This window comes from Salvia hispanica, chromosome 6 (assembly GCF_029641045.1).
Source record: "Salvia hispanica isolate PSC_SH4W2 chromosome 6, Shi_PSC_v1, whole genome shotgun sequence".
NCBI lineage: Eukaryota > Viridiplantae > Streptophyta > Magnoliopsida > Lamiales > Lamiaceae > Salvia > Salvia hispanica.
The window spans coordinates 3,135,817-3,150,514 of record NC_142697.1 but is presented as its reverse complement, the minus strand read 5'-3'; the positions used below and the strand labels follow the sequence as shown (position 1 = coordinate 3,150,514).

At 34.9% G+C, this 14,698-nt stretch overlaps 2 protein-coding genes and 1 pseudogene across 3 annotated transcripts; 1 reads left to right on the top strand and 2 right to left on the bottom strand.

Moving 5' to 3' along the window:
• Window positions 1-1,500: 1,500 nt before the first annotated feature.
• LOC125223276 (uncharacterized) lies at window positions 1,501-3,903 on the bottom strand. The gene is made up of 4 exons (XM_048126352.2): window positions 3,466-3,903; window positions 3,258-3,380; window positions 3,104-3,174; window positions 1,501-1,929 (listed from the first exon to the last, which is right to left on the bottom strand). The coding sequence occupies exons 1-4, from the start codon at window positions 3,670-3,672 to the stop codon at window positions 1,632-1,634; spliced, it is 699 nt and encodes a 232-aa protein (XP_047982309.2). The 5' UTR covers window positions 3,673-3,903; the 3' UTR covers window positions 1,501-1,631.
• A 4,132-nt stretch (window positions 3,904-8,035) lies between these two features.
• Window positions 8,036-10,645, top strand: LOC125223271 (putative late blight resistance protein homolog R1B-16; annotated as a pseudogene).
• A 354-nt stretch (window positions 10,646-10,999) lies between these two features.
• Window positions 11,000-13,791, bottom strand: LOC125207960 (uncharacterized). Of its 2 annotated transcripts, XM_048107483.2 has the most exons (6): window positions 13,499-13,791; window positions 13,316-13,406; window positions 12,930-13,003; window positions 12,311-12,835; window positions 11,431-11,556; window positions 11,000-11,303 (listed from the first exon to the last, which is right to left on the bottom strand). In XM_048107483.2, the coding sequence occupies exons 1-5, from the start codon at window positions 13,649-13,651 to the stop codon at window positions 11,464-11,466; spliced, it is 936 nt and encodes a 311-aa protein (XP_047963440.1). In that variant the 5' UTR covers window positions 13,652-13,791; the 3' UTR covers window positions 11,000-11,303; window positions 11,431-11,463. The 2 variants fall into 2 exon arrangements, with proteins under 2 accessions (XP_047963440.1, XP_047963439.1); XM_048107482.2 differs by having other exon boundaries at window positions 11,000-11,556; window positions 13,499-13,788.
• Window positions 13,792-14,698: the final 907 nt, after the last annotated feature.

The following is a 14,698-nucleotide window of genomic DNA, read 5'->3' as shown; positions in this document are numbered from 1 at the left end:
CTCGTGGCCGAATTTCGCCCAAATGAATGAGAGATAATTTGATATAAAGAATGATGGTGAATGAATGTGGGTATTTATAGATGATTTTTGGATAAAAATTAAAATAGATTAAAAAAATGAAAAAAAGGTAAAAAAAAATGGCTATATTTTTTGGAATCCGAATTTTTTTAATTTCTATCAGATTATTTTCGGTTTTTTATGAATTTAAAAAAAAAAAAAATTAATAGAATAAAAACGAGTTCAGTCGCGCATTGGGTGATTGGGCATCACCGCCCAATCAGGAGGCGCCGCATCAGCCTGCTATTCGGCACGGCGGTGCTATTCGGCAAGAGCACGTCCGTGCCATCGGCAAGAGCACAGCGGGTGCTCTTCCACAAGAGCACCGCTGCGGATGCTCTTAAACACTATGAACACTTGATAATTGCAAACTGTGCATGTAGAATGCCAAATGCTCATTCCATGTGTTTATGTGTCAAATACTACTTCTACGCAAAATTAACTTTTCTAGGTTAGTTACACGCAGATCCAGGTTTCTTCAAAGCTTCAAAATCTAACCAATCATTTTTATTTTAATAAATTTTTTTTCTCGCTCAAAATCTATGATTTTAATTTTATTATAAAAACACTAAATAAATGTGCATTAGAAGAAAATCGGAAAGATAAAAGCTAATTATTGTATATATTATGACAAAACAACATGCATTTGAAGAGAATTGAAATCTATTAAAATATCAAAAAACAAAAATAATAAAGATAAAAAAAGCGTCCAATTTTTCGATAAATAAACAGAAAAAATGACGTGTGTGAATTGTGTTGGTTTTATATCCAATAGAAAATTTTTCAAAAATAAAAATAAAAAGATAAAAAAATATAAAATACATTTGATTGAAAAACAGAAATATAAATATATAAGTATCATATTAAAAATATTCCTCCGTCCTCTTCTACATTATTCTCCTTTTACTTTATTATTTCTCTACTTTAACTTTTTATTATCATTTTTAAAAAAACAAGTGTAGAAAAGTCAAAGTGACTTCTAATGTGGGACGGAGGGAATACAAGATTTAAGAATATAGTACAATATAAAATATGTTCGAAAGGCGCTGGGTGAAGAGAATCGAACCCAGGTTTCCACTGTGAGAGGTCGAGATATATACCACTGAACCAACGATCACAAGTTGATTTGTTGATTTGGGGGTAAAGTTGATGGGGACGGAGGGAGTATTTTTTATACTAAAGTCAATGACTTTTGGAGTGACATACAAATTTGCAAAAGATTATGAACTTTCAACTTACAAATCATACATAATTTATAAATCAACAGGACAATCGAGAAAAATATCAAAATTATGTTATACTACTAACTATTGATGTTTAGGCCAAAGGACGTATGTGTTACTTGTATTTAGTGTAGTATCTAGAATAAAAAGAGAGTGAATTCAACATGAAGGAAGAGATAGAATTGAATGTAGGATAACAAGCAAGAAAAATGGCAGGCAGTAAACAAGCGAAGCCCTTTCTTTCCTTAAAAGATGAAGCTCCAAGATCATGTTGAAAATCAACGAAGATTTATCACATCATCCCTTAGAAAGAAAAAAAGAAGTCAATAGGCTACCTAGTAGCACAAGATACTATGCTCTTCCTTTCTTTGGCCTTTTAGTACTAACAAAATCATCATCCGAGTCTTCATCAGAGTCGTTGCTCTTTCCTTTCCTCGACTGCTTCTTCGGATTCGTACCCGGTGTCTTCTTCTGAGCCGAAACAGCGGTGCTTGATGATTTCTTGGTAACAGTAACACCTTCAGCTTTCTTCTTGACAGTGACAACGGTTTTCATTGGTGAACTGAGCTTCTGCTGTTGTGCCTTCTTCTGTTTTCTGTCAAAGACCTTTTTCGCTTTCTCCTTTGGAAGCAAACCACACTCCATCATCCTACACCAACATAAATTAAATGTAACTACATGATTTTTCTAATTGGGATTTGGGAAACAGATTCAAGAACAGGAACACAACTAACTGCAATAACTTTTCCAACCCCGAATGAAGGTCAGTCCACTTTGGAATTGATGCAGTATAAAGGCAAGCACCAACATTAGACCCCCGGATCAAGCAATGGAGTTTAGTATTCTACTGATTCCACGTGAAACAGTAAGCAGTAAGACACCTAGAATTAAGTTAACAAAAGATGCACTATTCGAGTGGAGTTGGACCATAAGTAGCAGAAGAGTGATTTGGAAGCTCTAATGATATGGATCATATAGCAAATCAAAATTGATGGAGGTATGCAAAAATCTCAGTGAAAGACATTTCTACTTATCATCAAGCAGTAATATTTGATGTAGTTTGACAAACAGTTAAGCGATAGAAAGCTAAATGGACTAGCATACAAAAACACATCATTAATCGTCTATCAAAAAGTAAATCCCCTGTTAACACTTTCTTCATATGCAATACATTCGTAAATCATAAAAATATATGGTTCACCATAGGCATCTGAACTGAAGAAAAAAGATACTCATGCACTAGAATCTCTAACATAGAAATTATCTTGCAGATCATTTCAAAGACGATTAATACTGAGACACGTGATATTGATAGTTTAGATTAACTAAATAGCCAAACTCAATGTCGAAACAAAGCAATTTCGGAGGTCAATATTTCTTGAAAAATCAGTCACATGTCTCTTCCAGTCTAAGGTAGTGCAATTGGACTAACACAGGCTGCAGCTCTAACCAAATTCAACCACGCAATCACCTCTGCTTCTTCCAATCGTTATATGGGATTGGAAGAACCAGTTCAAGCACAATGAGCAGTGTATAAAATATCTCAAGACATCCCTTTCTAGCAACAATCATGGTAAACTAGCTTAGCATCAAAGTCCAATTCCACCAAAAGGCAATTTATCTGTTCCTCCTTGTTGCCGAGAAAGTCAAATAAGCAGTGACTAGTACTGTAAACGATACACAATGGTGCGGTGCTGGTTCATTAGAGGTGTAGAGCATTTATTTCTACAAAGCTAAATAAGAAGAGCATAATTTGTACTACATTATATGATAGCATTGTATTGCATTAATTCACATAAAATTTGGGGAAAGAGAAGGCATACCATATTGCAGCCATCTCACTAGCTGGCACCTGATTGTACAGAGTCTCATAGAAAATTCTCAATGGCTCTCTCTGAATCCAAATTCACAACAAATTCATCAATTTTAGAGACACAATAACAGAATCAAGCATTATATATAAATTACAAAACTCACTTCCTCAGGAGGATCCCTCTTTTGACCAGGCAAATCGAATACTTTCTTCTCCCTCTTCTTACTCTCACCACCTTTGGATCCCTTCTTCGCCTCTTCTTCTTCCTTCTTCCTCTTCTTCTGCCCCTACACACAAAAATCACAGCAACTAAATTAAACCATAGCGCAATTATAGATTACGAGGAATTGAACTGAAGCCGCGAAAATTAACCTTAGGGGGAGGTTTGTTTATAGCGGGCTCTTTGAAATCTTCATCAACCTCCTCTTTTTTCAGTTTGCTTTGCTGCTCTTTCCTGGCATTGGTGGTGCTGAGCGATTTTTTCCTGCGATTAGCGAATGCGGAGGCTAAGCTCTTGTCGTCATCGCCGTCTTCTTCGACTTGTTCTTTCTTCACCCTTTTCGAATCTTCTTCAGGCATTTTCGCCAGCTTTCCAAGTAATTTGAAATGAAAATTGGATACTTTTGGTGGAATTGTTTTTTATGAATACTTTCTGGGTAAATTAAAGTAGGGTGTGAGGATGAAATGGGATGGTTATCAGTATTCTTATATATGTTCTATAAAAACTAGAGAGATTTCGCACTCAATTCGCATGCCCTTTCAAAGTTTGGGATTGAATTTGCTACCTTTCGAAACATGAGTTCTTTCAGAATAACATGAGATCTTTCAGAATAAGGGATTTTAAAACTTTTATCTATTTTTCCATTTTTTTTTTTTATTATTTCTTAAACAATATTTACCAAATGACAGAAGAACACCACAATTTGATATTTTTCACCACAGTACACCAGAAATTTCAAAAAAAATGATTAATTTCGCTGATCTTTCAAAATTTGACATTAAATGAACTGACCTTTCATTTATGACATCGAAGATGCGAAATTTTCAAAATAAGAGATTTTTTAACTTTTACACTTTTTTCTATGATTATTTTCCTCACAGACTCTATGCAATGACCAAACTACCCAAATAACATTTTAACACCCAATTCTGAAATTGTAATAGAGAGGTTTTTGATGTAGCACGCATCTAGGCCTGCCTATTCGGCCGGTTCCGGTTCTAAACCGGATCGATTGATGGATTTCAATTTTTCATAAATCCAAGAATCGGAACCGAGACCGGAACCAGGAACGATGTATAATTTTAATCCAAATTTGTTTTATAATTTTAAATAATTCAATACTAATAAAGTAATAATCAATCATTTAAAAAATAACAAATAATACCTGAAATTCAAATAAATACATGAAAAAATGTATGCCAACAATACAATAATATTCATAAATAGGTAAGAGGATGCTAAGTGTAGTAGGGTGGACTAGTTTGTGTTGACAATTCTTTTATAAAATAAGGAGTTCTAAAATTTAGCATTTTTTTTAAAGGAATTTTAAAATTGAATTCTATTTCCTCTTTTTTTTGCTAAATAAATATTCGATAGAATTTGTGTTAGGTTTGGTATACTGAAAAGCATGTTTCGAGCAAGTTTCGCTCGAATAGAATCTTGCTTGTATACGTAAAACTCTATAATCTATTTTTAACCCGATTCAGTATTATTCGAGCAGTTTTGCATGAATAGAATCAGTATATTATTACATTGTGTTTGCTTGTGCATTTATAAGATGTTTTATAAACATTTAAATGTATAAGAAGCAAACAAAGTCTAAGTCTTTTGCTTAGTAGACCGGTTGTGGGCGGCGTCCACTTTAAGGTAACACGGTCAGATCTATGCAATGCTTTGCAAAAGAAAAAGAAGAATTTCACAACCTAGATAGGCTTAGACTACCTATCGTGAAAGGTTGCAATGTCAGTCCGCATATTTCTAAGCCTTACTGAAATAAGATGACATTAGTGTGGTATAGAACTGAACGGATCTAACAACAAGACATGTCTTTATGCTATCTACTGAAGGACTAGGTCTTGATAAAATACTATTTCTTAATCTACATATGTTAGCATTGAGCATACGGTATTGATTATGCACTACTTTGACTTATCAAATGGTGCGGGTTTTTCGCAACCCAATAATCCTGATATATTGGGTAGTGGTGATTAATATCTAGCGGTGCTAGGATTGCTATTATGTTGAAACGTGCGCGATGTGAGTCTCGTTTGATAATGTCCTCAAGAGGAGCTCGAACAAGGTTTTATTATTCGGAAAACTGGTCAGTTGAAGTTTTATCGCTCTATGAATAATAAATAAATATTGCTTGCTAAGTCCACTCTGGAATTAATAAGATGTTAATTAATTAAGTCCATAGCAGACATTAATTAATTAATGGACATTTATATCTTAAGCGCGGGAAATAAATAATAAACAAAGTGGAAACCCGGATTACTTGTAATTTCGGATTTGGATGGGGAGAGTTCAATATTACTTCTGTAGTGGCTGCTCGTAATATTCCAATATAAGCTTGTATTAAATTGTGGGTTCAATTTAATTAGTAAAAAGCTAATTGGGGGAGCCCATATCCAAAACCTTCCATAGATCCATGTCTGGGCCCGAAAAGGAACTTAATATAAATAGGAGAATAAAGGAGACAGAAATCATTCATTATTATTACTCATATTTTTCGTCTCCCTCTACTTAGAGGAGTTCGAATTTCTCTCCTACTTGGAGAAAGATTTCTTCTGTCTTTTTTATTCGAGTCCTAGTATTTTGATAAGATCAGCCCACCCTGATATCGAGATACAGTTCGGGAACCAGAGAGAAGATCTGTGGTCTAGTATTGAAGATCATCGTGGAGAAGGCGCGAGCATTCGACGATTCTTTGGAGAATCAATTCGGTAACTCTAAACCGTAGGATTCATGTTTTAGGATTTACTTTTTTTGAGTATGAATTATTTGCGTTCTAGCATGCAATTATCTGTTTAACATGTGAATTGATTAATCGCATAATCGGTCAAATAGATCCTTGTCTGATTTATTTGTTTTGTACAAGTCTTCCGCTGTGCAAGGGGCACCAAACCCCATCAATTTGCAATACTAATTGATCTTGTTGTGACTTTTAGGTTTAATACGGAATAGTTAATAAATCATTCACAAACAAGTTAAAATCGTATAATACATAAATTTGTTATAAAGTTAAATTTCTATCATATGGAATGATATTGTATTTATATACTCCCCCCGTCTCATTAAATATGCAACATTTACTTTTCGGCACATGATTTTATGTAGTGTTGTTTTATGAGTTAATTAATAAATAAAGAGAGAGTAAAGTAAGAGAGTAAAGTAAGATAAAAGAAAAGGTAGAGAGAGTATTGTTTCCATTTTTAGAAACGTTTCATTTTAATGTGACAAACCAAAAAGAAAAACGTTTCATTTCTAATGGGACAGAGGGAGTAGTTCTTTTGGAAATTATAAACAAACTTATGATGTTCTACTCATAGTAGTTAGTTCAAAAAAAATGAATTGGAAAATAATTATAAATTCAAAACATCACAGTTAAAATATTTTAAATGATTTAGAAAACAGAGCTTGCAAATTTAACTTTGTTTAAATCTTAAAATCACTCAATGTTTTAATTTATTTTATTTCAATTCAATTACGTTAGATTTATTAGTATATTAAATTATATAAAAATATAAAATTGAATTGTAATCTAATTCTCCGTTAGGAACCGGAACCGCTTTTATATAAAATAAAAAGTTGGAACCGATACTGGAACTGAAACCGGTTTTCCGGTTCCCAGTTCCCGATTCCTCAATTAATCGGCCGATTTCGGTTAACCGAGAACCATTTAAGCACCCCTGCACGCATTAGATATCTACTTATGTAAATATGTTGGTAGAAATTCTGAATAATTTTGTTTTAGTATATGAATACTCTACTGGGCTTTCTAAGCTCTTCTCCCTCCCTACAGTTAAGCTATAGATTTTGACATTAGAGAAGCGCAGCAGCTGCATCTTCAGCGAGGCATTAGTGGTTTGAGAAAGTTTAGAAAGTGTATCTGGTATGAAGCTTTGGATAGTCCATTTCCACTACAATGTTCTAATTTGATAAATTTTTCGTAATGTGTTTTTGTTTGAGTTTCCGCAATTCCAATTGATGATGTCATTATGCGGTGGACTTTTACCTATCGAGTAAAGGGTTTTACAACGCGCGCTTAAGTAGAAATGGATGGAAAATGTAAGAAAAAGGAAAGAGTTTCATGTCATTTCTATTTGTTTGGTAGTATGATTTATTATTAACTCAACGCTTCTGCAGCTTATCATAATGAGTATATTATGTGTATCGCAATAACGTGAAAGTGGAGAATAAAGCATTTCACATTATTGTATCAATATTTTATTGATCTCACTAATGGTGGCATTAGTTGTTCATATTTGAAGTTTGGAATTCTCAATTGATTGTCTTGTTTCAACACTGAATACCAAATAATTTGGTTGTCTTCTTTCCTTCAAGACTTAATCATGGCAGCTTATGGAGCTCTGGTTTCTCTTATGCATATTATAGACACCCTTGAGAAACATCCTCACCCTCCCATTTCTATCCACAAAACACAACTTCAATCCCTCACTCAAAACATCACCTTCTTCCAAAATTTTCTTGATGGTCATATTTCCCATGTTGGCGATTACCATGACGAAGCTGATCCGTTGGAGCGTCGCATTGCTGATGCAGTTTATGCAGCTGAGGATGTTATTGAATCCCAAATCGTGCTTAAAATTGGCCCACGATCGAACAAAGTCAGACGATTCAAACTACACGGACGACCCACAAATAAAGAGGAATTCTATCACAAGTTAGAAATGAATCTGATCAAGAATGAAGTCACGGAGACTACTGCAACTGTTGCTCAGCTGCAACAAGCCATGGAGACTTTAGCTGTTGCTCCACTGCAGCAAACCTCAACGTCATCTTCCACTGTGAAGGACGTGGACACTATGTGGTGGGCTTCGACCAAGTGTTCGATGAAGTCCTGGATAAGCTGGCTGGATATCAAAGCAAACGCGAAATCATCCCCATCGTGGGTATGGGAGGGATTGGTAAGACCACTCTTACCAAAAAACTATTTGTCAATGCACTTGTTAAGGAGGATTTTCATATTCGTGCTTGGACTACAATTTCTCAAACCTATAACGTTAGAGAAATACTCAGAGAAGTTCTTTTGCAAGCAAGTGGAGAGTCGAGTGATTTGAGTGAGAACGATTTGGGAAATAAGTTGTACAAGTATTTATCAGGCAGGAGGTATCTCGTTATAATGGATGATGATATGTGGAGCATAGAGGTGTGGGACAGAATCAAATTTTTCTTTCCCGATTACCAAAATAGGAGTCGAATTATTGTAACAACTAGGTTATCAAACTTGGGTTCTCAGTTGAATGAGTCTTACACAGTTGATATGCAATTTCTAGATGAGGTTAATAGTTGGGGATTGTTCTGTAAGATTGTGTTTGGGAAAGAAAGATGCCCTCTTGATTTGGAGGATATTGGAAGGAATATTGTAGCAAATTGTAAAGGGCTTCCTTTAACAATTGCTACAATAGGTGGTCTTTTGTCAAAATTTAAGTGCACTAGAGAATTTTGGAAGTGCATAGGGAAAAATTTAAAGTCAATTGTTACTAACAGTTCTGATGGATTTTGCTTGAAGATATTGAGGATGAGCTATATCTGTCTGCCAAACTATTTGAAGCCATGTTTTTCGTATATGGGTATCTTTGAGGAAGATCATAATATACGTGTGTCAATGCTTGAGAAGCTATGGGTTTCAGAAGGATTTTTGAAACCGAGGAGTGGGAAATGTTTGGAAACCATTGCGAAAGAGTGCTTTAATGAGTTGGTTGATAGAAATCTCGTTTTAGTTGATGAGTTGGGACTCAGTGGAAATGTGAAGTATTGTAAAATTCATGATTTGTTGAGAGATTTGTGTTTAAAAGAAGTTGAAAGGGAAAGGTTTCATCATGTCATAAGAGATTCTCCTCTCACCATAAATACCGAACGTCGGGTTGTTTTTTCTGTCAAATCTGAAAGGTTGTTAACAACGGAAGTCTTGGGATCTTTGTCACATGCTCGTTCCATATTACTGTTTGTCCATTGCCTCTATCAAATCCCTCCAGAAGTCCGACTGCCTCACAATCTTAGATTGTTAAGGACATTCAAAGTTTATGATGAAGTTACTAGTAGTGGTTCTTATATCCTAGACAATGTGTTTGAATTGGTGAACTCACGGTATCTTGCTGTTAGAGTTCATGACAAGTCCAAATTTCCATCTTCGATTGATAAGCTTTGGAATCTGCACACGTTGATTATTCATTCGCGGGAGCATCTTGATGCACCGAGTGAAATTTGGAAATTGCATCAACTTCGGTATCTTGAGAGTCATCAATTGATTCTCCCAAATCCTCCTAGTAGCAACAGTGGCATTGTCATCAAAGGAGTGTTGAATTTGTTTTTAAATGAGGAGGTTGTTAAAAGAATTCCCAATGTGACGAAATTGCATCTAGAGTACGACGTCGAAGAAAGGAAGAAAGAAAATAGTCTTAGCCATCTTGAGTGTTTGAGTAAATTGGAAAACTTCCACTGCTCCACTAGCTACGGATGTGATTTCTATTTGCAGAGGATTAGTTTCCCACACTCCCTCAAGAAGTTGTATGTTAGTGGCTCTATTGGTCTGGAGTTGGAAGGCCTAATGCCAAACATTGGTTCATTGCCCCTTCTTGAGAAGCTTGTATTAAAAGCTGGTAGCTTCTGTTCAGGTAAGTGGGAAACGACTGAAGGTCAGTTCCCAAACCTCAAGTTTCTTAAACTGGATTGTACAATTAATCTTGAAGATTGGATTGTGTCAGACAACTCCCATTTTCCACTTCTGCAGAAGCTTCATCTATGCCATTTAAGCCGACTTAAGGAGATCCCATTAGAAATCGGAGAAATAGCAACACTGAGATCAATTTCTTTGGTACATTGCAGTGGATCAGCGGTGGTGTCAGCTAAAAGGATAGTAGATGAACAAGAGGATTTACACGAGACCAACTCGACCTTCATGTTCGAGTTGAAATTTTCAGTACTCAAGAAGAACTGAAGAGATTGGCAAGTGCCAACTTTGAAGTTTGTTATACACCCCCCGTCTCATAGTAGATGTCACACTTGGAAGATGACACATGATTTTAGGAGATGTTATTTTGTGTGTTAAGTGATGAGAGAAAATATAATTTTATAATTGATGTGAGAGGGAACTTTTTCTAAAAGAGGAAATGTGACATCTTTTGTGGGACAAACTAAAAAGGAAAGTATGACATCTACTATGGACGGAGCTTGTGAAGTACTCCGTCCGCCTCCATGTCCATTATTGCTATAAATGGAATAGAGGCCCCACATTCGACTAACTCATTCCACTCACATATCAGTTCCTTGTATTGTTAGTTGTTACATATGTTCTATTGTAAGATTAAGCACCAGTATTTCAGTATTTGCGTTTCTATATACTCACTCCCTCTGTATGCAATTCAATGTTATTTGGATTTTCAGCTTGATCATTTACGTCGAACTAATCATCTTCACACTCTTGATTATTTATTAAAAATAATATTACTAAATATACACATCGAGCACACATATATTTCAATATCATGGGTTGTTGAATGTTTTAAACATAAGAATATGATATGATGCATCTCTAGGTTAAAAGTACAATTTTAAATTTAAAAAACTAAAATGAAATATAAATATCTTGATCAATTTTAAAGAAGTGATATATTTCTATACCTTGATAGAAATAATAGCACAAGCAACAAGTGGAAGACACTATTGTAGTATGAAAATTTAAGTAATTACACAGTAAAAATATATATACAGACAGCTGCTAGATACAAGTACTTTGGAGAAGATTAATTCTTCAATTTGGGAATTAACAACAACTACCTCCCTGCAAACCACTTCCCTTCAAGTGAGACATGAGAAAAGAAAGGAGGCTTTGGATTCGAACATCATTTTCTGTAAGAGAATCGCACAGCCTGAATGTGGCGAGACCATAGGCCGTACGGGCATTCAAGACACGCCAAAATGTACCTCAGGCGAAACTCCCACTCACTTCGACATTCAAGTTTCAGTCCTTCATAAGTTGTTCAGTTTATGTTAGAGATTTAACCATCAGTTCTCCAGGAGGTTTGCTAGACTTCACTATGGTAGAATATTCTGGTCATGTTGAAACGGATTACGTGACAGAGAAACACACATACTTGCTAAATGTCAGGTGTTTGCTAAGCCGATCTTTAAGTGGAAAAGATAGGCGTATCAAACATCAACCGCTTCCTAGGTGCCTTTCCTCCAGTTGACTTATGAGCACCTGGCTTTGTACGAGTCGTCTGCAATAAAATGTGACACGTTATTGCATTGAAAACCATCACTATTAGATGCGGTAAGAAACCTCGGTACTTAACTGAGATATACTTCAAAGTCAAAAGAGATTTCATACAATCCTTGCAGAAAGTTAAGCAAATCTGGGAAACGAATATATGAAAAGAAAAGGATTCAAACAAGGGACACCACATATCACAAAGGAATGGTTACAGGTTTCAGAAGATGTTACTAGTCTACTAATTCAAATGGTTTATATCGATGAAAGTAAGACTCCACAGAGAGTAGGAGTTTCTCATGACAACCATTCGTATTTATCACGCAGAACCTACTGCGCTTGAAAGTTATGCACTTGTCCACCAAAACCAAAAGGAAAGAATCATTCTTCAGTAATAATTAGGTTCTCCGCAACCAAAATAAGAGCGCATAGCAGCAACATTAGGTAACTGGGACCCAATATCATACTCAGAAAAAAACGCTTTAAGATTTTGAAACATTTAGTCATTTCCAGGCATTTGATTAGTTTCAAAAAATAGAAGCACAAAAAACTTATCCATGTTGTGATGCTCAGCCAAAGGAACCAGCATTCATCATTATATCATGGCATTATAGAGTGAACTGTCAGATCTCACTCATGATACTAAAGAACGACATGCTTGCAATCTCTTTGATCAAGTTTCTAATACATTTGCATTTAGTTATATGCTATGCAAGACACATAGTAATATGTTTGCAGCAAAAAGGGTTTGATCCTTTGTATACCTTCTTAGTGGTTTGTGAAGAATCTGATTCATTCCTCCCTTTTCCAGTGCTTCCACGAGTGATGCTACTTTTCTTGCCTCGCATGGAAGATGGTACAGCATCACCCTTAGAGGGACGCAGTAACGTTGAAGCTGACCTTGATCTGGAATTTAAGGCTTCGATTTCTTTCCTAAGTTTGACAATTTCCTCATTCTTTTTAATTGATTCAGATTCCATCGTAGTGATACTGGCCTTTAACTTCTCATTTGATATTTGTAACTCATCGGCCTTGCTTACAAGAATCTGAGCCTTTTCATTTGCTTTCTTAGCTTCATCACGCTCCTTTCTCAATTTTTCAGTGAGGCTGGTCTCCATTTGCTCATACTGATTCCACAATACCTCCTTCTCTGCCAAGAGAGCTGAAATCTCAGAGTTCTTCGCCACTTTAGATTTTTCAAGTTCTTTTTTCAGCATCCTCACCTCATCTTGAAGTGCCACCTTGTTTAGCGAGTTTCCACCTTTATTGCTAATATCGCTCGATACACCCTGCACATTGCAAGAAAATATTGAACAAAAAGAACATATGCATTCATTTATATAACGGGAAAACCATCAAGCGTGCAAAGTGTATAGAACATACACTAGGCCCTGAACACTTGTGCACAAGATAGTCACACCATTCTCTGAAGTCAGCTGCCTCATTCTCAGCATTCTCTGCATTCCACAGAGAAGCAATGCTTACATAAGATAAAAATGCATTGCAACTTGCAATAAGAAGTGAAAATTGGAAAGTGAAAGAAAAGAAATCAAATTTGAAGCATGATAGATAACATGATCCTTGATCATATGTGTAACAATTATTCCATGTTTTTTCAATAAACAAAATCTATAAGTCTATGCAATTTATAGTATAAATCAATATAATCATCAAAAGTGTAACATCCCTGGATAAATTCCCAAAACACAAACATATCAAATTAAAAATAAATCAAAAAGGTAAATCCTCGTGGAACCAGAAAAACTGACCATATCTATGCTTAAAAATGATGGATTCCCTTTCCTTGAAACCGAGATTTAATTCTGCTTTGAAAGAATTAACTTTCTGCTCCATTTTCATCTACATTAATTGTAATCCCCAATTACTGGCAGTTGACGCAAAAACCCTATTGCTACGACAGTATACATGGATTTAATTGGAGATAGTTTTACCTTATAAATGAATTCGTGCAAGTATTTAATTCGTTCTTCAAGAATCAGCCTCTCGTTCTGCAGATTCTGGGAGAGTTTAACCAAGGCGTTGAAAATTTTATCCCATTTTTGTTCGCGATTGGAAGCTTTTTGGAGGGGAATGCGTTTCCCCATCTAAGTGAGTGGAATCGTAAGAATGCAAGCCGTTGAGTTGGTGAAAAATATAGCAGGAAGTTTGGTTTCATAGCATTATGATTTATGAGAATGGGAAGAAGTGTGGAGTAGTGGAGAAACAGAGGCCAACGGTCCAAATTTAAATTGAAACACAAAAACAAACATTAATAATAATTTCAAAAGGTGGAATTTATTCACATCATACTAGCTAATTAATGAGACATTAACTTTTTTTAATGAAATAAATGAATAATTTCAAAATATGATATGCTAATTGATTTAGACTTCCCATAGTAGCCATACATACACTTATTCCCTCGTCCCGCATTAACAGTCCCATTAACTTTTCTATCATCTTTTTGTAAAAATGATAAAAAATAATTAAAAAAGAGAAATGGTAAATTAAAAGAAAGAATAATATAGAGAATAGTGTTATCTATATTATTATCTCTCTTATTTTACCATTTCTCCACTTTAATTATTTTTTATTATTTTTATATAAAGAGGATAGAAAATTCAATAGAACTGCTAAAGCGGAACGGAGGGAGTACTTTTTATAAGTATACATACTTTATGTTTCAATATAACATAGTAGGAGTAATAATTAATGATATGCAGGTAAAACAAGAACTAAACTATATAATTATTCAATAACTAATGTGCGACGAACAAATTTAAGCTATGGATGCTTGGGTATTTTATATATAAAAAAAATAAAAGTAACAAATTTAAGTCATGATCATATTTATTTAAGAGTAAAGGCCAAAATTAATCATGGGCATATGATCATTTTACGTTTTTGGTCCTAAACATTATCTTTTGGATTTTTTGATCCTGAACATATGAAAATTTAATCATTTTGGTCCTCCGTCAACATTTCCGTTAAAAATTAACGGTCAATGGCTTTAATCCCGATTTTAACTAAATTAAGCTTTTAATTCTGATTTTTTACTCCCTAATTAATTCCTTAATTATTTTAATAAATAATATGAAAAAATAAAAAGAAAATAGTTGACCTGCGCCCTCTCCCTCCTCCACTCCCCCGCC

Coding starts and splice junctions, on each gene's coding strand:
- LOC125223276 (XM_048126352.2), bottom strand. CDS start 3,672: ATGCCTGAAGAAGATTCGAAAAGGGTGAAGAAAGAACAAGTCGAAGAA. Junction 3,381..3,465: donor TAAACAAACCTCCCCCTAAG/GTTAATTTTCGC, acceptor TTTTGTGTGTAG/GGGCAGAAGAAGAGGAAGAA. Junction 1,930..3,103: donor AGTGAGATGGCTGCAATATG/GTATGCCTTCTC, acceptor ATGTTGGTGTAG/GATGATGGAGTGTGGTTTGC.
- LOC125207960 (XM_048107483.2), bottom strand. CDS start 13,651: ATGGGGAAACGCATTCCCCTCCAAAAAGCTTCCAATCGCGAACAAAAA. Junction 13,407..13,498: donor TGCACGAATTCATTTATAAG/GTAAAACTATCT, acceptor CAATTAATGTAG/ATGAAAATGGAGCAGAAAGT. Junction 12,836..12,929: donor ACAAGTGTTCAGGGCCTAGT/GTATGTTCTATA, acceptor TGCAATGTGCAG/GGTGTATCGAGCGATATTAG.